This window comes from Chiloscyllium punctatum, chromosome 5, assembly GCF_047496795.1.
Source record: "Chiloscyllium punctatum isolate Juve2018m chromosome 5, sChiPun1.3, whole genome shotgun sequence".
NCBI classification, from domain to species: Eukaryota; Metazoa; Chordata; class Chondrichthyes; order Orectolobiformes; family Hemiscylliidae; genus Chiloscyllium; species Chiloscyllium punctatum.
The window spans coordinates 117,751,225-117,764,831 of record NC_092743.1 but is presented as its reverse complement, the minus strand read 5'-3'; the positions used below and the strand labels follow the sequence as shown (position 1 = coordinate 117,764,831).

The window sequence follows — 13,607 nt, the reverse complement described above, 5'->3', positions numbered from 1 at the left end:
GTGCTATCAAGCAACTTCTACTTCACAATAACCTGCTCAGTGATGTCCAGTTTGGGTCCCTCCAGGGCTACTCATCTCCTAACCTCATTAAAGCCTTGGTTCAAACACAAACAGAACAGCTGAATTCCAGAGGTCAGGTGACAGTGACAGCCCTTGACATCAAGGCTGCATTCGACCGAGTGTGACGTCAAGGAGCCCCTAGCAAAATAAGTTCATGAGAATCAGGAGAACAGTCTCCTCTGATTGGTGTCATATGCAACACAAAGGAAATGGTTATGGTTGTTGGAGGTCAGTCATTTCAGCTCCAGGACATTTCTGCAGGAGTTCCTCAGAATAGTGCCCTAGGCCCAAATATCTTCAGCTGCTTCATGAATGATCTTGTCTCCATTAGAAGGCCTGAAGTGGGGATGGTCGCTGATGATTGCACAATGTTCAGCACAATTCACAACTCCTCAGATACTGAAGCAGTCCATGTTCAAATGCAGCAAGACCTGGACAATATCTAGGCTTGAGCTAACAAATGGCTAGCAATATTCACATCACAGGTCTCAGGCAATGAGAATCTTGAATAAGACAGAATCTAAACATTATTTCTTGACTTTCATTGGAATTACTATCACTGAAACCCCACTATCAACATCCTGGGAATTACCATTAACCAGAAACTGAATTGGATTAGCAACATAAGTACAGTGTCTACAGGAGCATGTCAGAGGCTAGGAATACTGCAGGGAGAAACTCCTCAAAACCTGCCCACCTACAAGACACAAGTCAGGAATGTGACGGAATGCTTCCCACTAGCCTGGCTGAGTGTAACTCCACAAAGACTCATCCAGGACAAAGCTGGCTTGATTGGCATCGAATTCTTAAACACTCATTTCTGGACCGCTGGTGCTCAGTAGCAGCAATGTGCACCATTTATTTTGCAAAAATTCACTAAAGCTCTTCAGACAGCACCTTCCAAACCAATGGCCTCTATCATATAGAAGGACAAGTATGGCAAATACATGGTATGTCTACAACTTGCAAGTTTTCCTCCAAGCCAATTGTTGTTCTAACTTGGAAATATAGTGTCACTAGATCAAAAACCTCTAACAGTATTATGGGGCACCTACACCAAATGTTTGTAGTGATTCAAAAAGACAGATCACCATCATCTTCTCAAGGACAATTAGGGATGGGCAATAAATGCTGGCCCTGTCAGTGAAGCCCACATGCAACAAATGAATTTAAAAACAAAACTTCTTTGGAAACAACTTCATCCTGTAGTCGAGGTGCATCCAGATTAGCACTACAGGTTTAACATTGATGCAAACCATAGACTTCCAATTTGGTGTCAAGTAATATTAACCTATGAGCACATTTGTGCAGTATGCCAACGTCCAATAGGATTTAGAATGCTACTCCACCTTCATTCTGGCATAATTCAACTCATCAAATTACTCTGCATTTGACAAAAAACAAACAAAGAACTGCTGGTGCTGGAAATGTGCACGTGAGTTCAGTTACTAGACTCAATACATGGTGGGATGGGCGTTGCTCTGTGCCTGTGTTTTTTGCCTAGAATTGACATCATAACCAGCGTGTACCCAAACTTATAGAGACTTAGAAAGGTAATCAAAATTACACTTGACATTCAAAATGTGGTTGGATTAAGACTGGCAGAATGAAAGCTTGTGTCTCAGAAGAAAAATGCTATTGCTTATCCTCAGCAGGTCTGTTAGAATTCCAACCATCTAACAGGTGATTCAAACCCAGCCATGTCAGTTGAACATTTGGAAAAAGTGGCATTAGTAAAAATTACAGAGCTGTTAGAATATAGTCTTAAAAACCCAAATAATTCACTGATGCATTTTAGATAAGGAATCCTGCTTTCCTTATTAATCTGGAACAAAACCATTACACACACCATTCTACCCTAGTGATGTATCCATGTATATATGTAAGCAAGTTTGAGCTTAATTGTAAAAATACATTGAGCCACTGAAGAAAAAGTTATCAAATATATAGAAAGAGAGAAACGGAACTAGAATCTTCCATTGTTACTCACAGGGCTTGGAGTGTTGTGCTGAATTTGGGATTTAATGCCTCCATGCTCCTGAGGAATATATTGACCACTACCATCGCCACTAACATCGTCAGACGATCCCTATGGCAAACAAATCAAAACCAACAAATAAAAATCCAATAGGAAAAGAAAGTATTAACTTAGTCATGAGAGGGCTACATTGAGATTGAAAGTTTACTCACTTCAGACTCAGCATCATAACACTGCTCTTCACTCGCCCGAGGGTCTGATTTAATTGTAAGCTCTTGGATGGACCCCTGGAAAACACAAGACAAGATTAACTATTTCAAAATCTTTGAACTAGAAACACAAAATGATGCTGACAAGAATGATTCCTGTACGAGTTTTCATAATTTCACCCGGCTCCCTTGGAAAATGACATGAACGTTTCACATGCTGATGTGAACATCCTTCCATGTCATGAATCCCTCTGCACCAGCCAGCTGGTTAGTTCATCCAATACAGCTGACGGACATTCTGCAGTTCCATAACCTGTACCGTGACTGAGTTAGGAGAGAAGAAGGAACTTTTCCACTCCTCAGATACCAGTACCCACTATTTGTTTGGCAACATTTAAATGCAGCATTTTCTAACTCAGAGGCTGGAATGCTACCATTTAGCCAAAGTCTTTGTTCATTCTTGTTCAAACATTTTTCATGCAAAGGCAACATGGAAAATAAAAAGATCACATTGCTATTGCACCGTTCATGACCTCAGAATGGCCCACCATGTTTTAAAGTCAACGAAATTCTTTAAAGTATGATCTTGTAGTAATGTAGGAAGTGCATGTGAATAAAAACTGAATACACCAAGCTTCTTGCAATTAAATATAAAACTAGCTCGTCTTTTTATGGTCATGGGTGAGGGATAAATATTGGCCAGGTTACAAGGGGGAAGAAACACTAAAGCAAAGTACAGTGGATACTGGAATTGAAAACTGGCAGACATCCCAATTAAGGATGGAGGTCCTCCCGAAGAGTCGCCTGCCTAGTTTGATTGTCAAAAGCTGGCAACCTTGGCATTCTCACTAGTGATGGCCATTGCTGAGGCTGTAGCTGCAAGTTGAGTGTGTCCTCAAGAGCCGAATGTCCGCAAGTAGGGCTAAGTAGGTTTGTGCGATGCTGAGTCCAGGTAGGAAGCCTCTGGCGATCAGAGAGGTGATGTTGTGAGATATAGGTGCACTGTTGCCATGGGGGACAGTCATCACCACTAGGGGACATCTCAGTGGGTCTTGGAAAGCCTGAAAAGAGGGCCCGCTCCCTGAAGCCTGCTGGAAGCCTTCACTGGGTAGTCTCCCCGTGTATTGGACCTTCCCCCATCCCTGATACAACCAATTGCCAGCAAAGGCAGTAAATGGTCTCTAATTTGGCCAAAAGGTGGCTCAAATATGTTTCTGGCAAGTGACCAAAAATCCTCTGGCTGCTGACAAAATGGCACAGCTGTGAAAGAATATTGAGCATGACTCCGACACCTTCCACGCACCAGTTTGCCAGCTTTCCCAAATCCCAGCTTGTCTGTCACCTGAAGTCAGGAAAATTTATGCTATTAACTCTTTTTCTCTCTCCACAAGATGCTGCCAGAGTTACTGAGAAATTCCCATAATTTCTCATTATATATATCTCTTATTCCTTTTCACAGAGTTGCCTTATTCCTTTTCATGTAGTGCCCTAAAGCCTGTATAGCAACCTGAGAGGAAAAAGGTGAATCATGAAATAGCACCTCATCTGAAAACCAGCAACTCTAACAATACTCCCACTGCAATGAAGAAGCAGCCAAACTTCTGGAACTGGGGATTTGAGCCAATTTAGAGATGAGAGACAAGGCTGATATTCTTAAAAAAGGAGTCACACACATGTTAACTATGCTATGGGAGATAAATTTGGCTCTGTGATTAATGGCTCTAATAAGATGCTAAACAAGAGAATTTGGTTTATGATAAGTGATGCTTGAATGTGCTGTTGCATACCTAGCTCATCAATGGTATTTTGGTTCCTTTATAATTTCCAACATGCTGACTGCCACTAAAATATCAGAAATATTTTATTTATTCGTGGCATGAAGGTTTCTTTTCCCCAGGGTGGGGGATTTCAAGACTAGAGGGCACATTTTTAAGGTGACAGGAGGAAGGTGGTTCATGTGTGGAATGAACGTCCAGAGGAAGTGGTGGAGGCGGGTACAGTTACAACTTTTAAAAGGCATTTGGATAAGTACATGAATAAGAAAGATTTACAGGGATATGGACCATGCACAGGCAGGTGGGACTAGTTTAGTTTGAGATTATTGTCAGCATGGACTGGTTGGACCGAAGGGTCTGTTTCCATGCTGTATGACTTATGACTCTATGATGTCTTTGTACACAAATCATTGATGATGGTAGAACTAATTGCTAAATAAAAACGCATATGGAACCTCAGAATCCATAAATTGAGGTGACATACGAGAGAAAAGAACTAAAACTGAAGTTTTAGAAAGTACTGGTCGAGTCTCAGGTGGACCATACTTTAAGAAGGACGTTAAAGCCTTTTAGAAGGTGCAGAGGAGATTTACAAAAATGATACAAAGGTAGAAGAGGGAGGCATGGTGGCTCAGTGCTTAGCACTGCTGCCTCACAATGCCAGGGACTTGGGTTTGATTCCAGCCTCAGGTGACTGTCTGTGTGGAGTTTGTACATCCTCCCCGCGTCTGTGTGGGTTTCCTCCCACAGTCCAAAGATATGCAGGTCAGGTGGATTGACTCATACTAGATGTGCCAGACAGGTGGGTTAGGCCTGGGAGTTAGACGGTCTGGGAGGGATGTGCTTCAGAGGGTCGATGTGGACTTGATGGGCTGAATGGCCTACTTCCATGCTATAGGGATACTATGACTGTATAAAATGGCACTTCATTTCCCAGAGAACCTAGAAAAGCTAAGGTTAATTTTTCAAGCAGTGAAAGGTTAAGGAGATATTTAAAAGATGATTTCAAAGGTGTGAGTGGGTTTGATAGAGCAAACATTGAGAAAAAGTTTCCATGCACAAAAACATCAGTAATCAATCGGCATGAAGCTAAGAGGCTTGGAAAAAAAAGTCAATGAAGAGATGAAAATTAATTTTGCGAAGCAAATTAAGATCCGCAAACCACCATCTAGAATGATGGGAGGAGAAAATTTGTCAAAAAATTTTAAAAGTGAATCCAATATATAGTGGGGAAGGAAGAATTAGCAGGGCTATAGGGAAAGAGTGTTACAAGTTGGACTAATTGGCCATTTTTCCTCAAAGGCCAATCGGCAACCTTCGCAGTAGGATTCAATTTGATGGGGAAAATTGAAACTCATGGAGGTAGGAAGAGTAAAACTAGATGAGAGTTCACTAATTATTCTACACTGCTCCTTTATTAAAAGGCTCCCTCATTATTTTAATCCTTTTATTGCATTCTATTCGCCATACTGAAAATGCATTGAGCTCGATTACTAGAGATCTTTCTCTGGTCCCAGCAACCACCCAGCTAATATTAACATTTGTCCAGGGAAATCTGGCACTTCCTGTTTTAAGAAACCACAACAAGGAATATACTAAGCCGTTAAGTCTGAGAAAGCCTGAGCCTGTCCTGCTTATAGAGGTTTCCACGGAAACTCCACTAATATTTACCTGGTATAAGCAGCAGCTTTGACTGGACTCAGAATGACTTGCCTGTGGGGCACAGGTCTGACAAATCAGACCCAATGCTCAGCTGAATTTAGTCCAAGTCTGAGGTTTGGATAAGTGCTCCAAAAAATATCAAACCAGCAAGACAAGTATGGGGTTACAAAATAGCATTCATAGATTGTGTAAAAACATACTGAAGTAGAACTGTCTCTGAAAGGGCTTAGCGTTTTCAATCTTATATTGGCTGCAAAATAATTTTTATAAGCATTTTAGACAGAAGAGATCATCTTTATAAACATTATGTTTTTGTCTGATTTTGTTCTGAGGATTCCAAATTATGTTTGGTCACAGGGCTGAATTTCACACTGGCGACTGCAGTTAGGGTGTCTGCATCTTCTGTGTAAAAGTCAGGTACAAGTCCACCTCTGCTTGGAAGGCTTGCCCAGTAGCTTTTAAAAAAATCTTTATGTGGATTGCGAAAGTCAAGTTGGCAAAGGTAGCCAAGAGTAAGAATTCATAGAATGTCTTTATGACAGTTTCCTGCAACAATATGTTATAGATACAACAAGACATCAAGCTGCTTGGGATATGGTTTAATAATGAGGCAGGTTTAATAAGTGATTGCTGAGTAAATGGTCTTCTAGAGAACAGTGACCATAATATCGTGGAATTTAGCATTCAGTTTGAGGGAGTGAATCTTTGATCAGAAACAAGTTTGTTAAACTTAAATAAGGGTAATATGATAAGGATGAGAGCTAAAATTGACTGGAATTGCCTGGGAAAGGGGTTTAGCAGAAAGGATAGTTCAACAATATGGCAAATGTTTAAGAAAACAGTTTATAACTCACAGCAAAGATATATCTTAGTCAGGAAGAAGGTTTCTAGGAAGCAGATAAACCAACTATGGTTAATCAAGGAAACTCAGGGTAGAATCAAGTTAAAATAGAAATTATACAATGTGATAATTATTAGTGGTAAACCAAAGGATTGGGGAAGTTTTATAAGCCAACAAAAGATGGGCAAAAAATAAAAAAGGGTGAAAATTAACTATGAGGGCAAACTAACAAGTAATATAGAAATGGACAGAAAGAGCATCTTTGCATAAAAAGGGAGAGAGAAACCAAAGTGAACAAATACTCCTAAAAGAATGAAGTTGGGGAGATAATAATAAGGAAACAAGAAATGGCAAAAGGAGTTGAAAAAAATCTATGTCAGGCTTTATAGTAGACGATACTAAAAGCTTTTAAAAATTACATAATATTTAAGAGGCTGAAGGATTGAGGGAAATAAACACAAAATGCTTGACAAATTTATTAAAATATTTGAGAAGGTTAGATTAATGTGAATCAGTAGATGGAATATATTTGGATTTCTAAAAGGTGTTTGATAGAGTACCATAACATAAGGTCAGTAATCATGGTGTTAGAGGTGGTTTATTAGCTTGGGTAAAGATTTTCTAACTAATGGTAGAGAGTTGGGACAGGGGTGGCATTTTCACAATGCAACTTGTAATATGAGGTGCTGCAGGAATCATATGCTGGGGCCACAAATATTTACAATATATATATTAATCAATTCCGATGAAGAATCACTGGACTTGAATATTAACTTTGCTTTCCTCCCACAGATGCTGCCATACCTGCTGAGTTTCTCCAACAATTTCTGTTTCAGATCTCCAGTTCTTTGATTTATTTAAGTCTGTCAATCAACCTGCTCAGTCCTTTGATTAGGCCAATAGTTTGTCTTCACCCCATTTACCTTTAACCCAATGCTAACTTTTATTGTGTTCTCTTTCTCATTCACAGGATATTTCAAGCATTGTTTCCTATTTCTCTCTTCCCAATTATCATAAAACAAATCCCACTGCATAAACCAATCTGGTTGACCACTGGGAATAAATTTCTGCAGGACTTTCTTCCTACTTAATCATCAAAAATGCAGTGAAAAAAACTATGTGAATGGAAATATTTTGATGGATAAGTAGGGGGATTCCTCGGACCCACAACTCTATATCCCAAACATTGCTGATAAGCATGCCATAATATGACAGCTACTGGGTCAGAATACTTTCTTATTCAGCCTTCTTATTTAGAAGGTGGACTAAATATCTTATCACACATCCGAAAGACAGCATGAGACTCAAGGGTATCACTCACAACTGTTAGCAAATTTAAAAGTGCCTGAAATTGGAGGCAACCATTTGCCCTCAAAGAAACAGGTTGGGAGGGAGGAGACTGACAGTACAGATAATAAATATACGTAACTCCAATTGGCATGGTGTGACTGGCGGGATCTTTCTGGGACATACATGGAGGCCTCAGATTTTCATTGTCTTTATCAGTACTTCTAATGAGAGACAATAGAGTTGGATATTTAATGTAATGACAACAATAAATGATATGGAGCAGAATGTTGCAAAGTAACATTGCACAATTGTGGTGGGTGTGGATGGCGACAAGTGTGGGACAAAAGAAAGCTGGATCAAAGTCTTTTTTAAATGTAGGAAGTTAGGTACTGTTGAACAGCTGACAGATTTTGGGGTGGAACTAGGGACATCACAGGGAAAAAAAAAATCAAAGAGCTAGTGGAATATTAGCATCTGCCTAAAGGGATTGGAACACAAAGTGGTGGAAGTTAGATTGCACAGCCTTAACAAGACTCCCTCTGGAATACTGATCAGATCTGGTCTCTTTATCTCAAAGAAAATATTGACCTTGGAAGGGGCACAGCAAACATTCATTAGACTAACATAAAGTCAAGATAGTTAAATTATGAGCATAGGTTTCATAAACATATTTGTAGTCCCTTCAGTGTAAAAACTCAAGGGGTGAGTGGCTGTTGGTGATGAAAAAGTTACATTTATTTTACAGGGTAATTGTGTGGGGAAATAAAGAATAAGAGAGGCATGATATTCTGGTTGTTTAGGAGAACGATTAGTAAGAAAGTTTTCAGTACAGTCCCAATTATGCAATCCCAACTTGCTGGCTGGAGTTCACACGTATTGAAGCAACTCTTGTACTTCAGTTCTTCTGACAAACCAACATAAGCTGCCTGTGTTGCATTAACTTTGCATGTGTGAAGCCTGGCTCATAGGTCAAGTTCATTTAAAGGGCAGTGCTTCCTTATGGGGGGCAAATATTGAATCAGGCAGAATTAAAGGTTCTGACGGATTTTAAATATTTAGAAACCTCTGTCAAAGCTGTGGGAGGATTGATGCCTCGTGTGAATGAAGGAAACCTTGATAGAGAAGGAAGTATGAAGTCTATGGCTGCACATAGTTGAGTTCATGCTGACTCGAAATTATGTCGATGATCTTCAAATTTAAACTTCACAAGAATTCTCATGGTGGGATATAGTCAGCAAATACCTGAATCTCATGGTCTACAGTAGCGTGAAAAGGTGGCTTGCATCCAATTGATGTTTCCACAGAAGGGTATTATTACAATCATGAAAAGTGATCAATATTTATTTGTAATGCACAGAAAAGTAGTCAATATGATGTTATCTTTACATTACCATTTCAGAGGATCAATAGGATACCATTTCATATCTTCAAGGTATGAATAGGAAGTGTTATATCATGCTTTTCACAACAACTAGGTGTCTTAAGAAGCTTTACAGCTAATTAAATACCTCAGAAGTGCAGTCACTTTTGGAATGTTGGAAATAAGGCAACATATTCATGATTTTTGTGATCTTGATTTGAGGGATAATTTTAGGCCGGAGCATTGGGAAGAACTTTCTTGTTCTTCATCAAAACAGTGCCAGGTTTTTTTTTACGTTCAGTCAAACAAACAGATGGGCCATCGGTTTAAATATTTTATCTAAAAGACAGCACCTTTCACAGTGCAGCACTCCCTTAATACTGCACTGAAGTATCAGCTTTGACTATTCGTATTTTAGCCCTGGGATGGGAATTGAACCATTATATATGGACATTAATGTCATGAGGTTGTATATGGTGACCAATAGAAGCTGACTACTAATGTCTACCAACATCATATTCAAAGGAACAAAAAGCAATGCAGAGACAAACAATTGCAGGTTGCACTAGTTCTGATTGAGATACTTGTGAATATGGTCCTATATGGAGAACTGCATTCTATGTGCAATATCTCAATTCCAGGGACATGGTCTGAGTCAGCATTTTAATTATTAGGAGAAAACTGAAGGCACTGGAGTTTCACAGAATGACAATGTGGATTAATACATTTCCAAAACATCTTAAGCTGCTTTCGAAGAGAATATGTAGAAAACAACTTGGCACTTAGCCAAAGAAAGCAAGAATAGGACAGGTAACCAAAAGGTTTGTCAAAAAGGTGAGGATTAAAGGAGGGACTTAAAATAGGGAGAGAGAGAAATAGAAATAGAGAGACTTAACAAGAGAATTTCAGAGCTCAGGATCTAGACAATCTAAAGTTCAGTTACAGCAGCTGGGATTGAAGTAGTGGTGGATGCTTGAAAGACTGTAGTAAACAGAGACTACAGTGAAGTCCCTGTAGTCCCTGAACACTGAGAAGGATGGGCAAGAAGCCAGAATTGCTGAATGCAGAATTATTAGAGGGTGGGGATACAAAAAGGAAAGGGTGAGGCCGTGAAAGAAGTTAACACATGGATGAGAATGTTAATATTATGTCATCTGGTAGCTGAAAGCCATTGTAGATCAGCAACTATGGGTAATCAATGGAAAAGTTTGCTGTGAGTTTTTAATAAGGCTATGTAGAGTTAAAGAGAGGAGCAGAGATTCGGATCAGTTCAAAGGATGAAAAATGGAATATGTAAAGTGAACTGCTGTGAGTGAGTTAATATTGACCTAATTCTTTGGTTTCCTCAGAAATATTTAGTGCAATGACAAGCATGGTAATTACAAATCCGGGGGGGTACTCATTTCCTGCATTTTGAGAGGATAAGCTCACTTGAAGGGGGCAGTCGCACCAGACTAGAATGTCTTTGTATCTCTGACCCACAATAATACTTAGGTCTTCTATCACTTTATGATGACATTGATAGATTGTGAAGTTGACATTAAAGCAAAAGATACTTGGAAACCCCCATCTCAACACTCAGTAACATTGAAAACAAATGTGTACAATTTATTTGGCCATTAAAGGGATGGTTTGAAAGAATCATAAACCAAGAACTAATTACTTTGTAGAACTTTTGACAGACAAAGTTTAATTAGAATTTACCTGAAATTGGTAAATCAAAAGCCAATTAAATCTACCAAGGTATTGTCAATTATTCAGATTAACTGTAGTAATACCTCCAACACTTGCAAATTTAAGAGATTCAAATTAGCTTGTAAAGTTTCACTGGCCAACAGTGAATGCAGCTATGAAAATATTGCATACATGAAAATATATGTATGTGACATTTTTGTAATGTTAGGTAAAAATGTTCACTTTTGGCAAAGAAAATTTATTTTCACTGAAAGGTGTTAAGATATAAAATAGCTGAAGATTAATCCTATTGGTTGAAAAATCACCTTACTAAGAAGGTGAGGATTGTGTCTGGAAGAATAAAGAGAGTTGTTCAAGGACATGTTCCCCCACAGAGGATGGTTAGACTGTAACATCACTTGAAGAGGAATTGGATAAGTATTTGTAAAAGAAATGGGATTTGGTGCACTGTTCCAATTGAAATTCCAGCAGCAGCACTGTGAAGGAGAACGGCTTCTTTCTGTGTCAATGTTGTCACCTTCCAAGACTCCGATTATAAAAGACTACAATGTCTTTGTTGTTATCGAGGTGTGTTCATATGCACACAACCTGGTTTTGTTGGTTCACTGGGGGGAAATATTAAACCCAAAGAGGTGGGTGCGAGTCAAGTGAGAAGTTAAGACGGTAAAGATTTGGCATTCAACCTAGACAGTCATATATATTGCTCATGGAGGTTTGGTTAGGGAGGTGACAAGCTTGCTCTCAGCAGGTTGTTGAAACATTTTCAGGAAATTGCATTCCTCCATTTTAGCAGGATTTCAACCCCTACCACCAGAACCAAACAAACAAATTGGAACAGGAAAGGACTGACCAGCCCCTCAAAGCTGCCTCATCATTCAATAGGATCATGGCTTCTGGGTGATCCAAGATGGAGGACGGGAAAAATTTCTGGCTGTAAGAGCTGCTCCTTTTTTTGAGGTATTTTAGGTGTTGGAGGTGATTTCCTCAAATTCCAGGAGCAGCAATTACTGTTTTACATGCTGTTGCATGGTTTTGGAACTTTGGAAAGAAAAAAGTCAAAACAACAGCAGTTTAAAAGGGAGAAGAGCAGACAAAGGAAGCACATAGTGAGGACAGTGCAGGAGAGAGACAGACAGACAAACTGCACAGTTATTGCCTTTGCTGTTTGAATTCATGTATCGCTGGACATCAGAGTGCATCTAGGAAAATTAACAAACAGTGAAATTCACAACTAATCTTGGAGGAACTGTTGGGCAAAGTTCACCGCACAGAATCAGATAAGGTAAAAACAATGACTGCAGATGCTGGAAACCAGATTCTGGATTAGTGGTGCTGGAAGAGCACAGCAGTTCAGGCAGCATCTGAGGTGCAGTAAAATCGATGTTTCAGGCAAAAGCAGAATCAGATAAGTTAATTGTTCTTTTAAGTCTGTCCAAGAGAAAGACTGCAGTAGTGAGTATAATGGATTCTTTCTTGATTATGTGTTTTTGGAGATAAGTCTCTTGAGTAAACTTAAAATATAAGCCATAGCTATTAATTTAACCTGGGGCAGTGTTTGTAGAGGAATAAGATCGTGTTATTTTTTGGTCTGTAGATTCTGAAGGAGCAAAAATGGCCTTTGCAGTGATATGTACTTCTTGTCAGATGTGGGAGTTTAAAGAGAGTTTAAGGGTTACTCCAGATTATAGCTGCCATAAATGCTGTTGGATGCGAATCTCATCAGATCGAGTGGATCGGTTGGAGAGACAGATGTAAGCGATGAGGAATTTGCAACAGCAACAGTATGTGATGGATGGTAGTTATACGAAGTGGCGGGGGGGGGGGGGGGGAAGTCTCAGATAGAGTCATATAGATGGGTTAACTCTAGGAAGGGTGAGAGAGGTTGGCACCTAGGTCTTTTGTGGATATACCCATTTCAAACAGGTATGCTGTTTTGGAAAATGTAGGGGGTGATGAGTTCTCAGGGGAACGTAGCATGAACAGCCAAGTTTCTGGTGTTGAGACTGGCTCTAATGCAATGAGGCGTATATCAGCTTCCAAGAGATCAACTGTGTTAGGGAATTCTGTAGTCAGAGGTAGAGACAGACGTTTCTGTGGCCAGCAGAGAAAAAGCAAACTGGTGTGTTCTTTCCTTGGTGTCAGGATCAAGGATGTCTCAGAGAGGGTGCAGAATGCTCTCACAGGGGACAGGGGCCAGCAGGAGGTCATTGTCCACATTGGAACCAATGATATAGGAAGGGAAAGGGTTGAGATTCTGAAGGGAGATTAGAGAGAGTTAGGCAGAAATTTAAAAAGGAGGTCCTCAAGGGGAGTTATATCTGGATTACTCCCAGTGCTATGAGCTAGTGAGGGCAGGAATAGGAGAATAGAGCAGATTAATGCATGGCTGAGGAGCTGGTGTATGGGAGAAGGATTCACATTTTTGGATCATTGGAATCTCTTGGGGTAGAAGTGATCTGTACAAGGACGGATTGCACCTAAATTGGAAGGGGATTAATATACTGGCAGGGAAATTTGCTAGAACTGCTTGGGAGGATTTAGACTAGTAAGGGGGGGGAGGGGGGGGGGGATCCAGGGAGATAGTGAGGAAAGAGATTGATCTGAGACGGGTACAGCTGAGAACTGAAGTGAGTCAAACAGTCAGGGCAGGCAGGGACAAGGTAGGACTAATAAATTAAACTGCATTTATTTCAGTGCAAGGGGCCTAACAGGGAAGGCAGATGAACTCAGGGCATGG

The 13,607-nt window shown here is 39.9% G+C and overlaps 1 protein-coding gene across 4 annotated transcripts in view; it reads right to left on the bottom strand.

Annotated features, from left to right (window-relative positions):
* The window catches only part of LOC140477383 (collagen alpha-1(XV) chain-like), a 262,607-nt gene that overhangs the window by 161,991 nt on the left and 87,009 nt on the right, over window positions 1-13,607 (bottom strand). For all 4 annotated transcript variants that reach the window (XM_072571192.1, XM_072571190.1, XM_072571191.1 and 1 more), the window contains 2 exons: window positions 2,251-2,325; window positions 2,051-2,149 (listed from right to left, as the gene is read on the bottom strand). In XM_072571192.1, coding sequence (XP_072427293.1) covers window positions 2,051-2,149; window positions 2,251-2,325 — 174 coding nt within the window. The remainder of the gene's footprint in view (window positions 1-2,050; window positions 2,150-2,250; window positions 2,326-13,607) is intronic.